Raw genomic sequence first — 14,450 nt, 5'->3', positions numbered from 1 at the left:
TGAACAAATGCGTGAGCAAATCGTCCAACAGTTTAAGAACAATATTTCTCAACGAGCTATTGCAAGGAATTTAGGGATTTCACCATCTAAGGTCTGTAATATCATCAAAAGGTTCAGAGAATCTGGAGAAATCACTGCACATAAGCGGCAAGACCAACATTGAATGCCCGTGACCTTCAATTCCTCAGGCGGTACTGCATCCAAAACCGACATCAATGTGTAAAGAATGTCACCACATGTCACCACTGTCAGTAACTACAGTTGGTCACTACATCTGTAAGTGCAAGTTAAAACTCTACTATCCAAAGCGAAAGCCATTTATGAACAACACCCAGAAACGCCGCCGGCTTCACTGGGCCGGAGCTCATGTAAGATGGACTGATACAAAGTGGAAATGTGTTCTGTGGTCTGACGAGTCCACATTTCAAATTGTTTTTGGAAACTGTGGACGTCGTGTCCTACGGACCACAAAGGAAAAGAACCACCCGGACTGTTATAGGCGCAAAGTTCAAAAGCCAGCATCTGTGATGGTTTGGGGGTGTATTAGTGCCCAAGGCGTGGGTAACTTACACATCTGTGAAGGCACCATTAATGCTGAAAGGTACATACAGGTTTTGGAGCAACATATGTTGCCATCCAAGCAATGTCTTTTTCATGCAAGACAATGCCAAGCCACATTCTGCACGTGTTACAACAGCGTGGCTTCATAGTAAAAGAATGCGGGTGCTAGACTGGCATGCTTGTAGTCCAGACCTGTCTCCCATTGAAAATGTGTGGCGCAATATGAAGCCTAAAATACGACAACGGAGCCCCGGACTGTTGAACAACTTAAACTGTACATCAAGCAAGAATTTAAAAATTGGTCTCTTCAGTTCCCAAACATTTATTAAGTGTTGTTAAAAGGAAAGGCCATGTAACACAGTGGTAAAAATTGCCCCCGTGCCAACTTTTTTGCAATGTGTTGCTACCATTAAATTCTAAGTGAATGATTATTTGCAAAAAATGTTTTAAGTTTCTCAGTTCAAACATTAAATATCTTGTCTTTCCAGTCTATTCAATTGAAAAAAGTTGAAAAGGATTTGCAAATCGTACGATTTACACAACGTGCCAACTTCACTGGTTTTGGGTTTAGTACGAATACAGACCACCACCATAGAGCCCTACGGGCATCCTTCAGTTGTTTATGAAACTGCAAATGCTCCAAAAAAGTTGTTTCCCGATGGGTGCCATTACATAGTGCAGTAGTACCTAATATGTGTGTAACTATAATAGAGTACCTGAGGCCCGCTAGCTCGGCCGAGCATACACATGATGTCACTGGTGTGATGTGAGTGTTCTGGGCTCAGGCACAGAGAGGTGGGGGTCCGGGCCGGCAGCAGCAACAGCAGTGATGGAGTGGTCCTCACCCAGGTGCAAATGAAGGCTGGAGGGTCACAGGGCCACAGGCAAACAGTAGTGAAGCAGCAATGTGACCTGCAGCTGCCTAGGGGCCCTGAACAGAACACAACATTGCAGAGAATAACAGAGTAGAGCAAAGGTCCAACTCATGAAACCCTTTTGGAAAAATCAGATATGAATTGATCTTATTTTGAGTCAACCACTGGCAAAAATTATGGAATTACCAGACTTAGAGGATTTGTTTTTGTCGAAAAAAGCAGATAACACACAAAACTATAGTCATTTCAAATGTCAAGTTTTCAGTTTTAGATCAAGCAGAGTAAAACAGGAGAGATGTCAATTGAAACAAAGGACAGAGTTATCAAACTTTTTGAAGAAGGTAAATCATCACGCACTGTTGCAAAAGATGATTGTTCACAGTCTGTTGTGTTTAAAATCTGGTACAAGTACAAACAACACGGGAAGGTTGTAAAAGGCAACCAATACTGGTAGACCAAGGAAAACATCAAAGTGTCAAGACAAAAAACATCAAGCAAAATGTCGTGAAAACAGAAAATGCTGAGTTTAACAAATGAAAAAATGGGCAGAAATTTGAGTTACTGTCTGTGATCAAACTGTAAGAAACCACCTAAAAGAAATGGATTTAAATACAGAAAAGTTAAATGAAAGCTGTCATTAACTGATAAACAGAAAACAAACATTGGTTCTGGAGTTTTTGTTTTGTGCCGTTCCAATGAGATTTATGAAGACGACTGCCCGAAGAAGACATGCAAATTTCCACAGTCATTGATGATATGGGGCTGCATGTCTGGTAATGGCACTGGGGAGATAGCTGTCATTACATCTTCAATCAATGAACAAGTTGACATTTGAGAAGGATGTTTGGGGTCAATCACTACGTTTCCATGCACTAAATTAGTCAGATTTCTCAAATAGTAAACTTTTTTGTATTTTCACACCTTCATATGAAGTCCCAGTGTCCATGCACTCTCTGTAATGCGACTATTGGTCATACGCCATGTGCCTCCCGTACACTGGGGGCGCATATTTAATTTTAGCGTGGACAAATTAGTTACTTTTCCGGTTGACCTATGACGTCACGTTTTTAGGAATCATATTTTTTTCCTCAGAATTAAATGATTTCATCATCTTTCACTCTGCTGATTTAAAAATGAAACTGTTACTACCACAATTTGTTTGCTTGATTTATTTTAGTGTTTTTTTAAAGCAGGAAAGTTGACATTTGCAAGGACTGTAAGTTTGTCTCATATCTGTTATCTGCTTTTTTTCCTACTAAATAAAACATCTGGATGAACATCATCGAGACTGCTGATTCCATCATTTTTGCCAGGGGTTGTATTTACAGTGGAACTGTTGAAGGTAGCAGAAATCAAGAGTTAGTAAACCACAGCACATTGTTTAGGGATTCATGTTTTTGTTGAACAGGAAAAAAATATATTTTTAGTATTTTCTATTACTCAAAATAAAGAAAAAAACGTTTTCTATTGTATTTAAAGACTTTTAAATATATATATATATATATATATATATATATACATATATATATATATACATATATATATATATATATATATATATATATATATATATATATACATATATACATATATATATATATATATATATATATATACGATTGAAAATACATAGTTTTGGTTTCAACAGCAAAACAATCTTTTTAGTATGTTTTTAATACACAAACTAAATCACTTTTTAAATGATTGTATTTAAACATTTGAAAAAATACATAATTTGCGATAGGAAAACAATCTTTTTAGTAATTTTTATTATACATAATAAAGAAAAAAATAAGTTATTGTAATTGTAGATTTTTTTTAAATAGAGACATGTTTTTGGTCACAGCAAAACACTATCTTTTTAGTATTTTTTGTTACGAAAATAAAGAAAAGGTGTTTATGTTTTGTTGGACAGCAAAACAAACTTTTTTGTATACATTATTAATGCAAAACAAAGAAAAATTTATTTTAATGTATTTAAAGAAAAACGTAATTGGAGATGCATGATTTTTTTGGACAGCAACACACAAATGTTTTAATAACTAATAAAAATATTCATCATATATTTCTTATAGTATTCAAAAAAATATTTTGTGAACAATAGGGATACAGTATGTCAATTTAAGTCAATTTTTAAACACTTTCAGTTAAATAAATGTATAATAAATGACCAGCAACATGAATTCCAATGGAAGTTTGTCCAGCTTGTCAAAATTAATATTAATAAATAAATATGAATACAAAAATAAAATTATAATATATGAATAAAAATACATAAGATAAGAAATCTCCATTTCCAATTTGACATATATTTAAAAACCTGATTCTTTTATTTTTGTGGCCGTGTATAAAACCAAATTGTGGGATTCCTGAATATCTGAACTGCTAGCTTTGTGTGACATAGGAAAGAGCCTTTGCTGATCATTTGATTGTAAACAAAAATGTACTGTTCCTTTAAATAATTAGTCAAGAAAGCACCTTGCTGATAATGACAAAGTTGGGGTTGACGTTCATTTAAGTTGATTTTAGGCAAACAGAGATCATATTGGCATTAAATGGTGACTCGTGTGTTTTTATGTTTATGAGGAGTTGTCCAGACTTTGTAGGGAGGATGTTTGCTGATGCTCTTTGCTCAGTCTGGAGCTGTAAACATCTCTTCCCTGTAAAGTTACGTTGTGTTTGAGCCCAGGACCATGAGATGACTCAGGTCTTTGTCCTTTTAAAACAAAATGATGGCTCATCTCCTCTGTACGCCACAGCCTGCAGCCCGTGTTGGTCTTCCCTAATTGTCACTTGGGAGTTTGACTTGGAAGTGTGCGTTCCAAATACGCTTTAACAGAGTGTGCCTGACACCCAAGTGTGGAGGCCCGAGGTGGATAAACAACAGATGCACGTGTTAAGGAGTCTGTCTTTAGTAAGGAAAATGAGGTTTAATCAACAACGCCGACCAATGCATGAGGCGCCATCTTCCAAGAAGAGTAGGCTAGGCTCGGCAAAAGCGGCCTCACCGTCAACATGGCGGTGAGTCACATTGTGCAAGGGCCATAGCGGGAGATTTATGAGCGAGTGCTGCCAAAAAACAAGCCGTCCAGTCTGGAATAGAGCAGAGTCAGTGCAGCGGTGGATGGGGAGGTGTGTTTGCAGACCGCCCCGCAACCCCGACCCTCTGATGTCTGTGTGTCTTCGTTAATGAAGAAATTCTGGTACCTTGGTGAGACATTGCTCTCAGCTGAGCAGACTCTGCCTCCTCTGTGCCCTCTTCGACCACCCTCTCTCTGCACCATCGTTCCGCGGCCCCAACTAATGCCATTAGGCCCCCGTGTGCACCACTTCCACGGCTACTATACTCATTCCCAACAATCAATCGTAGTAGCTGTTAACATTCAAAATTTAGGACGTAACGCTTTATTTATATTTGTGTGACCATGCCGTTTCTTTTTGTGTCAGGTGACCATGGAGAAGCGCATTCACAGGACACATTAGGTACACCAAGCAATGTCAGTACACTTCTGCCAGTGTTTCTAAATATGATCAATTTGTGGGGGTTTTTTTTGTTAGCATGATCACACATACCGGTAATTGAGTCCATTATACTGTGCAGGTGAGTGCGTCATGGCGATAAAGACTTTTTTGTAATATATTTAATAAACTTCACATATCGCAGCTTCACCACATTGCTTGTTTAAAAAATGTAAGGATTGTACATTTTTTGGTTCTAAAGTAAGCATTTTTAAGCATAAAAATGGCTGTTCAGTATCGTGGCCACTGATTGGCTCAGCCTCAGGCAGATTTACCATATTGGATTAAAAGTGTGTAAAGATGACTAAAGGATGTTATTTAATGTCTAGAGGGCTCTCATAATATTGAAAAACATTTAGAAGGTTGGAATCAGTTTTTATGCTTTGGCTATGAAAATATTTGATATATAATTAATGATTCCTACTTTGCTGAAATTAATTTACAGCGGTCATGTCCGGAACCAATTAAAAGTGATAAACTGTATGCAGTAATATTTTTTACACTATTTTAAGTCATTGTATAAATAAAATTGTTGTACATCAATTTATTATATTACGGTATACAAATAATTTTGTCTATTTTGAAATGGTATTCATTATGCTATTTATTATGATACACATTTTACCCAAATTCTTCTGTTTATTTAAAATAAAAAATATGTTTATTTTTTTGGTGGGATGAAATAAGGAAAAAATGAAAAATTGTTGAGACAATAAAAATGACAAAAACAAAATCTAATACGGTTAGGCATGATAAATGTGATTGATACTACAGACAAATCACTTTCTTAAGAATGTTGCTATTGGGCATATAAATCAAACTGTATTATGTCTTTGATGAACTACCAATTTTAATGTTTATCCTCACTTAATACCACATAATGTTCCTGGTTTGCCAACAGAATTAAAAGGCAGTCACACTATAAGTGATTAGGAAACTTGTATTTAAATACATATACACTATATGCCTTAAGATTAACACTACTTGTCCTCCCGCAAACAACCTCCACACTCTCTAATGAGCCAATAATATTCTTCGCCTCAAAGTGACAGATGTCCGAGGTGTGTTTTTGAGCCACACGAGCACTTTCACACACTAGGAAGACTTGCCATAGCCAGCATAAGCTAATGTATGTCGCCCTCTCACCATTCTGACAAGCTCGTTCAGTTAGCGCAGCGCGGGGGTCACACCAGCAGACAAGACTTGTAAGCAAACTGGTGGAGAGGGAAGTAACATTTTAGCAGAGGTGCATGATAGTAGTGTGAGTGAGAAACAAGACTTTTAGCTCATTGGTAGAAACACGCGGACTTGTCCTTCTAAGGTTCTAGAAGCCATGTGTCAATTCGTGGCGTTCACATGATAGTAAGAGTACCTTCAGAGTGTGAAAAGTGTGCTCTTGTTTGTATGCAATATTGGGGATTGCTATCAACTTGATGCCAGCTTGATTTAACCGTCAATTACAGGAGGGCAGCAACGACCTTACAGTGTAATGGAACACAGAATAAGACAAATTATTTAGATTGTTATGTTTGTAGTCATAAGAGTTTCTCTATCCTGCTGCTGTTATAAACAAAAAAACAGCTGCAAAGTGTGTCTATCAATTGCAAACAAACGTTTTATGGGGCTCTTTCAGTTTACGGGAAACACTGCTCTCTTGTGGCAATTAGAAGTATAACATGTAGATAAAGCTAAGAATCTGTTCTTACAATCATTGATGCCAGCAAAATAACACTGTTGTGAGGAAATAAAACGCAGCCAATTCGTCACCTCATCGCTTTGATTTATTTAAAAAACAAAAACAACTAACATTTAATGACGAGCAAAGGGAGACGAAATAATTAAAACCTTAAGGTTGGGAGGGTAGGTGCATGTATTGCAGGCATCGTAGTGCACACACACAGCACTTCTCAGCTGAATTTTGCTTTGGAGAAGTCCATCTCCGGATGCTGAGACATGAACCTGCAGGCAGAAGATGCTTATCAGGCTTTTTTGCAAACTCATAAAGATGTCTTTTGAAAGCACAGAGGGATGGGGAACCTACGGGGCATGGGCCATCTACGGCACACGAAAGCATTTGATCCGACTCTAAAAAACCTTATAAAATGTCCAAAACACACATAATTAATCATAAATAGTTGTTTGAACTGAAAAGGCACTAGTGGGCCTCTATGAAATGCCATGCTGCAATCACAGGGGATGGGTATTGTTCACATTTGAACCAATATGGTACCTAGAAATCGATACCGGTACTCTAGGGTGCTAATGTTTAGTACTTTTGTATGTGTTGATAAATATTGTTTTTGATGAGAACATTTATTTTGCAAAATGTAAAAATGAGCTGATTATGAACTGCTGTCTAGTTGTTGTATCTTGTTTTAGTATCATCATATTATACATTTGCAAATATGACATCAAATTGCAATTACAGTTGCCAGTCCTAGACGTTAGATGGCAGTAGTGTATAGTTAATGGCAGGGGTGTCCAAAGTACAGCTCCGTTTCATTTTGTTGGCCCACAGAACATTGTGGAAAAGAAAAAAAACAGTAAGAATGAAAAAATAAGCAATAACATAATACGCGTTGTCGTATAAAACACATTTTTGTCTTTAATTATACAGTCTGTCTGTCGTGAGTATTTTTTTTTTTACAAAATAAAACATAAAATGGTCCCATAATGCTTTGACTTTTCAGTATGCTCTTGGTGGAAAAGTTTGGACACCCCTGGTTTATTGTGTTTTTTGTTGCTCCCCAAAAGTGTTAATACTGTAATTATTGTACGTATTACACACCAGCTGTTTGATTGTAACGTGCATCTTAGTTATAGTTTTTATTAACCAATTTGGAGGAGTTTAATTCGCCATGTAAAATTGCGAATGCTCATGTCAACAGCAAAGCCAATGTATATCAGCATCAAGCTAGCACATTTTTGGAAAAGTGGAGCTTCACTTTACTTACGTCGGAGCGTTTTTTGAGTCAATTTCTTTGCAACATTACCTAGAGCAGTGGTGCCCTTTACGTCGATCGCGGGCGTGTCAGTCGAACGCCAGCCAGGCATAAAAAAAATGTACTTAAAAATTAGCGATCATCAATCTTCACCAGGACATCACTTTCGTCACTTAATTGACATTCACGGCACCCGAGGGTCTTGTGAGATGACGCTGGCTGCTGCGAGCTCATTACTTAGAAAAAATGACCGTCAGGAAGGCGAGAAACGCTTTTTATTTCAACAGACTCTCACGCCTTACCTGCCGTCAAAAACTCTAAAGACCGACTGCACAGTTCCTATCTTCACAATAAAAGCACTGCTTCATCCTGCCTGCGCTAACAAATTAAGAGTCTCAGAAAGCTGACATGCACAAGCTAGCAAGCTACGGAGTTTGCCGCCAATGTATTTCTTGTAAAGTGTTTAAAAAGGAGTACGAAAGATGGACGAAAAAAATGCCAAAAACTAACCAATTTCATGTGGTATTTGACAGGAAGGAGGACTTTTTTTCTCCTCCATTTGAAAATGCGGCCGTTATCAGCACTACGGTCTGATTTTAATCAATGCAAGTCATCAGAATCAGGTAATACACCAACTTATATTCTTGTCTCCATGAAAGAAATGAATCTATATGTGTTAAACATGCTTGTATTATCATTAAACACCTTTAACTTGTTAACAAAAACATCTCTTTCAAAAATAAATAATTATAAATTATATATATGAATGAGGTAAATCCCCTCAACTTGGTCAATTCAAAAGTAGCTCGCCTGCAGAAAAAGTGTGGGGACCCCTGACCTAGAGGTACTTTGGCTGAGTCCGCTCTCAGTGCTGCTGGAGTGATCGCCAATTGCCGAAGTGCGAGGAGACGGCAGAGTCCGCAACCGGGAGTGACGTCACGCGCAATCTAGGTACCGTAATATGGCACTTTTGTATTTTACGCAAATCAAGATCCCGTCGGTGTCAAAAAAGTACCGAATTCGGTGCCAGTCTTTGGAAGATCACACAACCGTACCCTGCCACATATTTTCATATCAAACATACTTTTTAAGGATGTCCTGTTTCTTCTGCTCTTCAGATGTAGGCAGACCCATGGACTTTTGCCGTTGGTCAAACATCATTTTCTCCACCATGCCGCGCGTTTCGCCATCCAGGTCTGACAGCTGTTCAACAGGAAATAATCGTTATACAATTAATAATATATAAATAACAAATGGGGAAAAAAATCCTTAAAGTGCAAATCTCTTTTATATGTTGTTAAAAATCCAACATTTTCCAACATTTAAAAAATTCTGTGACATGATCCTTGTAGTCATTTCATGAGTTGTGAGTAGGGATGTCCGATAATAGCTTTTTTGCCGATATCCGATATTGGCCAACTCTTAATTACCGATACCGATATATACAGTCGTGGAATTAACACATTATTATGCCTAATTTGGACAACCAGGTATGGTGAAGATAAGGTCCTTTTTAAAAAAATGTATTAAATAAAATAAGATAAATAAATTAAAAACATTTTCTTGAATAAAAAAGAAAGTAAAACAATATAAAAACAATTACATAGAAACTAGTAATTAATGAAAATTAGTACAATTAACTGTTAAAGGTTAGTACTATTAGTGGACCAGCAGCACGCACAATCATGTGTGCTAACAGACTGTATCCCTTGTATTGATATATATTGATATATAATGTAGGAACCAGAATATTAATAACAGAAAGAAACAACCCTTTTGTGTGAATGAGTGTAAATGAAGGAGGGAGTTTTTTTTGGGTTGGTGCACTAATTGTATCTTGTGTTTTTTATGTTGATTTAATATAAAAAAAACAACAACAAAAACAGATACCGATAATAATAAAAAAGATACCGATAATTTCCGATATTACATTTTAAAGCATATTATCGATATCTCTAGTTGTGAGTATTATAACAGGTGATAGAGAGATGGTCACTTTTGTGCAGCTTTCACCTTTGAGTTCTCTGGACAGACTTTCTTGGTGTTTATTTCAGGATCTGTGGCGACAATTTTGCTCCACCACTCCATTTTGTTAATCTGAAATTCAAAACAATCATGAAGCTGTTTTTCCTATAGGAGGAAGAACGCAGGCCGTACCTTCTCCAAGTGGATTATGACCACCTTGCCGTCGTCCAGCAACCAGGAGCTTTCTTCTACTTTCACCTCGTTGTAGAGCTGCCCCTCGATAATGGGAGGGTGTCCTTTCAAGCCCACCTTGAGGGAGCGCCGCTGGATGTCCACCACTACGTCTCTGCCTTTGATGCGGAACTTGACGTCGAAAGGCACCGTCAGCTGTGAGGACGACGACAAGAAGATGAGCTGTTGAGCATGAGTGTGACAATGCACGTTTTAGGTTAAGGGAGACCTACATCAACTTCGGACAGTGTCTGTGTCCACTTGTAGTTGGGCAGGTCAGCTCCATTTCCTGCATTTGGCTTTAGTTTATCTTTGTCTTTCTCATCCTCCTCACCTTCTGTGTCAGACTGAAGAAAAAATGTCAGAAGGCATTGGAATCTAACAAACACACATTGCAATGAGATCATTAAAAGGAGCATGATTTCTACAGATTTTGCTTTTGGTTTCATTTTGGGTGCCTTATAAAGTCGCTGCTGAGGACATTGTTTATATCAGGGGTGCCCAAACTTTTCCCACTCGAGGGCCACAGATTGACAAATCAAAGGATGCAGAGGCCATTTTGGCAGTTGTACCCTCAAAACCAGTACTACAATATATAGATGATTTTTCAAAAAAGTAGTAAATGCAATTTCGCTAGAAATTATGTGTTAATGCTAAAGAGCCAGAGCCAAACTGAAATGCTAACAGTTAGGACACTGGCCAGATAGCGTCGAGTAACAAAAAATATGAGCAAAATGAGCTAAAAAAGCAAGCATGCTAACAATAGCATGCTTGCTGTTATTAGTGAAATACCAAAATATATGACACTGAGGTGTATTCTCCTAAAAAAGCTGGCTTTTAGCATACTAAAACACGAACTGTAGCATGTGTCAAGAACCAAAGTATACTGTCTGCAATGTATACCTGAAAAATGTGCTAAAAATGCTAGCATGGTAGCATTAGCATACATGAAGTGCTTCGAGAGGCTGGTCATGACGCACATCAAGGACGAAATCGATGTCAATGTGGAACCCGTCAGTACGCCTATATGAAAAATCGCTCCACTGATGTCTTTGGTCCACACAGCCCTCACCCACCTGGAGAGCAGAAACTCCGTCCACCTGCTCTTCCTGGACTTATCCTTCAATACCATTAACCCACAGACCCGGGTGCTGAAGCTCAGCTCCCACATTGGGCAACTAGGTCCTGGACTTCCGGACCAACAGACCTCAGACTGTCACAATCCACAACACTGTCTCCTCCTCTATCAGCCTCAGTGCTAGCCCTCCCCAGGGTTGAACCCCCTCCTGTTCACTCTGCTGACGTATGACTGCTCGGTGAGACAACCCAACAGTCATATAGTTAAGTTTGTGGACGACACAGCAGAAGTGGGACGCATCACTAACAACGATGAGTCCGAATACAGACAGGCGGTTGAACACTTAGTGGTGCAGAGAAAACAACCTCTACATCAATGTGAAGAAGACCCTCACTGACTACACACAAACTTTTTAATCAATTTAAACATGTACAATGTTCTTCTTCCCATCTATCTTATCCCACACAGCGTTCTTAGCCGGCTAATCTTGGTCACACCCCTTGTTAAGTGCCTTACGTTTATTGTTTTTCTTAATACTTGCCGGGACCTGAGTCCAACTTTTGTGTCGTACACGTGCAAATGTGTACGGGTATGACAAAAAAAGCTCCTTGAATTCTTGAAAATATGACTCTGGTGTAGACCTATATACAGTAATTAGTTATAAAGTTAGTCTACTAACTTTAGCATGCTAACAGGTTTCATCAAGTATCAAAATATTTCACGTTGAGGTGTACTGTATAACTGCAAAATTAGCACACAAAAGCCATCATGTTAATAATAGAATGCTGACATTTGTGCCACGGGTCATTAAAAAATGAGCTACAGACCGTAAAAACGCCGCACTTTGGACACCCTTGGTTTATATCAGGAGTGTCAAACGTACGGCCGGCGGGCCGATTCAGGCCCCATCCGGCCCGCGTGATGAGTTTGCCAAGTATAAAATTAGCTGATTTTTTTTTTTAAACGAAAGAAACTGCTGTTCTAAATGTGTCCACTGGATGTCACAATAGCAATTCTGTTAGGCAAGCAAACGGTTTATACTGGGGTCAAGCAAGAGGTACACAGTAAAGGGGGACTGTGGCTCCTCCTCCTCGACCCACATGAAACTTAAAACCTGCCGTTGTATGTCGTCTGCTTCGTCATTTGGCACCCTCGTTGCCCCAAAATGTCTGTCAAACACGAAAAAAGTGAACTTAACCCTTTTGAATAGTTTTTACCTCCGTTTCTTACGGTTTGTTGAGTGAGCACTGGATTGATACGTGGTCATGACAAAGGAGGTATTTCATACCTAGAAGAGTTTACATGTTGTGTTTTTGTTAAATCCCTGAAAGACTGTGAATTAAAAAGTTTAATCCTGGCTTTGTAGATACTACTGAGGCGAAGTCTAAGCTCATTGTGTTTTTGAAACTGCACCAATTCCCTCAGAATTTTCAACAAATTTGAAGTGTTTTGTCCAGATTATTTGTGATTTGTACGTTTTCAGAAGGTGCTTGTTCTATTTTTGGCCAAAGTAAAACAAAGAAAACAACCTGAAGTTGTCTTTATTTTTAAAGTTATAATGCCATGATTTTACCATTCCGGCCCACTTGGGAATAGATTTTCCTCCATGCGGCCCCTGAGCTAAAATGAGTTTGACACCCCTGGTTTTATATCCTTACCCCCTTCTCTTTTTCTGCTTCCTCCGATGGCTTGTCAACTTTCTCAGTTTCGTTCCCCTTTGTGTCATCTTGTTTCTTCTTCTACAACACACAAGGATAACAGACATAAAGCCGGTATCACAAAAAAAGGAGTGGCATCAAAGACCAGGAAAAGAAGAATGGTACCTTCTTGTCCAGTTCAGTCTGAAGTTTCTCTGCTTCTTCTTCAGTGAGTTCTTGAATCCTGGGTTCGTCTTCGCTTTTTTTCTTCTTCTGCTGCTCTTCTGCTACTAGCTGGGCAGCTCTTTTGGCTTTGTCCTTCTTTTCCTTTTCTTGTTTCTTCAGCTTTTCCTTATGGGCCTCCAGCGCAAGCTTGCTATGGTGGGCGAAAGCATCCTTCACTAGCTGAAAAGGAAAGTGGGAACAACATGATGGCGATGTGATGTCAGCACTTTTGTAAAGAGCGCTTACCTTTTCTCCTGCACCTGCTTCGCCACCGGTGAAAAAGTCAGTTTTGCGCCGCAGGAAGCTGAAAAACGTATTTACTAACTGCAGACAGAAGAACATATTTTTCTTAAATTTCAGTCAAATTCTTCCAGAACCTTCCAGTACCAGTGGTTTAAACAATTTCTTTACGAATTAAAATGTCTATAAAATTAATTCAAATTCTTCCAGAACCTTCCAGTACTAATGGTTTAAACAATTTCTTTACAAATTAAAATTTCAATAAAATTCATTCAAATTCTTCCAGAACCTTCCAGTACCAGTATCACTGGTTTAAACAATTTCTTAACAAATTAAAATTTCTATAAACACATATTTTATACATACAGATGTAAATGAGATGCCTTTTAAATAACCAACACAATTCGCTATACTTCATGTTTTGACGTTAGCGTTCAAAGGCAATGTGCTTTGCCAAGCTACCGGCTAACTACATTAGCTTTCCCGTTAGCAAGATAGATTTAGCGTCCAATATTACCTCGTGTACGCCACCTTCGTGCTGTTGTGCCATAACCATCAACATCCCGTCATATTTCTCCTCGTCGTCACCCATATTTGCTTGATATGGATTTATTTGGGGAACAGTAAACCGTTTGTTACAAATAGCAAGCGAGGCCCGGGTTGTGAATGTTTCGAACTCACTTCCTGGAAACAGACCCCGCCTCTTTGGTGAAGACCAATCCAAACGGTGGACTATAATTGACAGTTGAGCTATCCAATAGAATGCCAGTTTTGGATGAAAGCTGAACTTCCGAGTTCACCCGGGTAGATTTTTCTAGAGAACATTAGTTGTAATTTACCTAACGTATGTTATTCAAATATGTTAATAGCCACACAGTATCCCTTTAGACAATGCAAACGAACACTAGAGGACATATACTTTCCTGGCAGCTCTTTTTGACTGTAACATGTGATTTGTTTCAGGCGACAAATTAGATGCGCATATGACGTCATGTAAGACATTTTTACACCGGATATGTGTCAACTAAAATTGCTCACATACTTTAAGCGGGGGTCAGCAACCCGGGGTTCTAGAGCCACATGCGACTCTTTGGCTCCCTGGACATCTTTCAGAGATGTGTGAAAATGGAAAAAGATGAATAAAGAAATATGTTTTTTGTTTTAATATATTTTCTGT

General features: G+C 38.4%; 1 protein-coding gene across 1 annotated transcript; it reads right to left on the bottom strand.

The window, feature by feature from the left end:
• Window positions 1–6,714: 6,714 nt before the first annotated feature.
• Window positions 6,715–13,990, bottom strand: nudc (nudC nuclear distribution protein). Its single transcript, XM_061931063.2, has 9 exons — window positions 13,791–13,990; window positions 13,280–13,357; window positions 12,995–13,213; window positions 12,830–12,910; window positions 10,327–10,440; window positions 10,055–10,249; window positions 9,911–9,994; window positions 8,982–9,100; window positions 6,715–6,914 (listed from the first exon to the last, which is right to left on the bottom strand). Exons 1-9 carry the CDS (start codon window positions 13,863–13,865, stop codon window positions 6,863–6,865), a joined length of 1,017 nt encoding a protein of 338 aa, XP_061787047.1. The 5' UTR covers window positions 13,866–13,990; the 3' UTR covers window positions 6,715–6,862.
• Between the last annotated feature and the right edge of the window lie 460 nt (window positions 13,991–14,450).

The sequence above is a fragment of the Nerophis lumbriciformis genome, linkage group LG37 (genome assembly GCF_033978685.3).
Source record: "Nerophis lumbriciformis linkage group LG37, RoL_Nlum_v2.1, whole genome shotgun sequence".
In the NCBI taxonomy this organism is placed as follows: domain Eukaryota; kingdom Metazoa; phylum Chordata; class Actinopteri; order Syngnathiformes; family Syngnathidae; genus Nerophis; species Nerophis lumbriciformis.
The sequence above is the reverse complement of the archived record's forward strand: the minus strand, read 5'-3'. Positions and strand labels throughout refer to the sequence as shown.

Coding starts and splice junctions, on each gene's coding strand:
- nudc (XM_061931063.2), bottom strand. CDS start 13,865: ATGGGTGACGACGAGGAGAAATATGACGGGATGTTGATGGTTATGGCA. Junction 13,358..13,790: donor ACGAAGGTGGCGTACACGAG/GTAATATTGGAC, acceptor TTCTGTCTGCAG/TTAGTAAATACGTTTTTCAG. Junction 6,915..8,981: donor AAACAGGACATCCTTAAAAA/GTATGTTTGATA, acceptor TTCTGCCTGCAG/GTTCATGTCTCAGCATCCGG.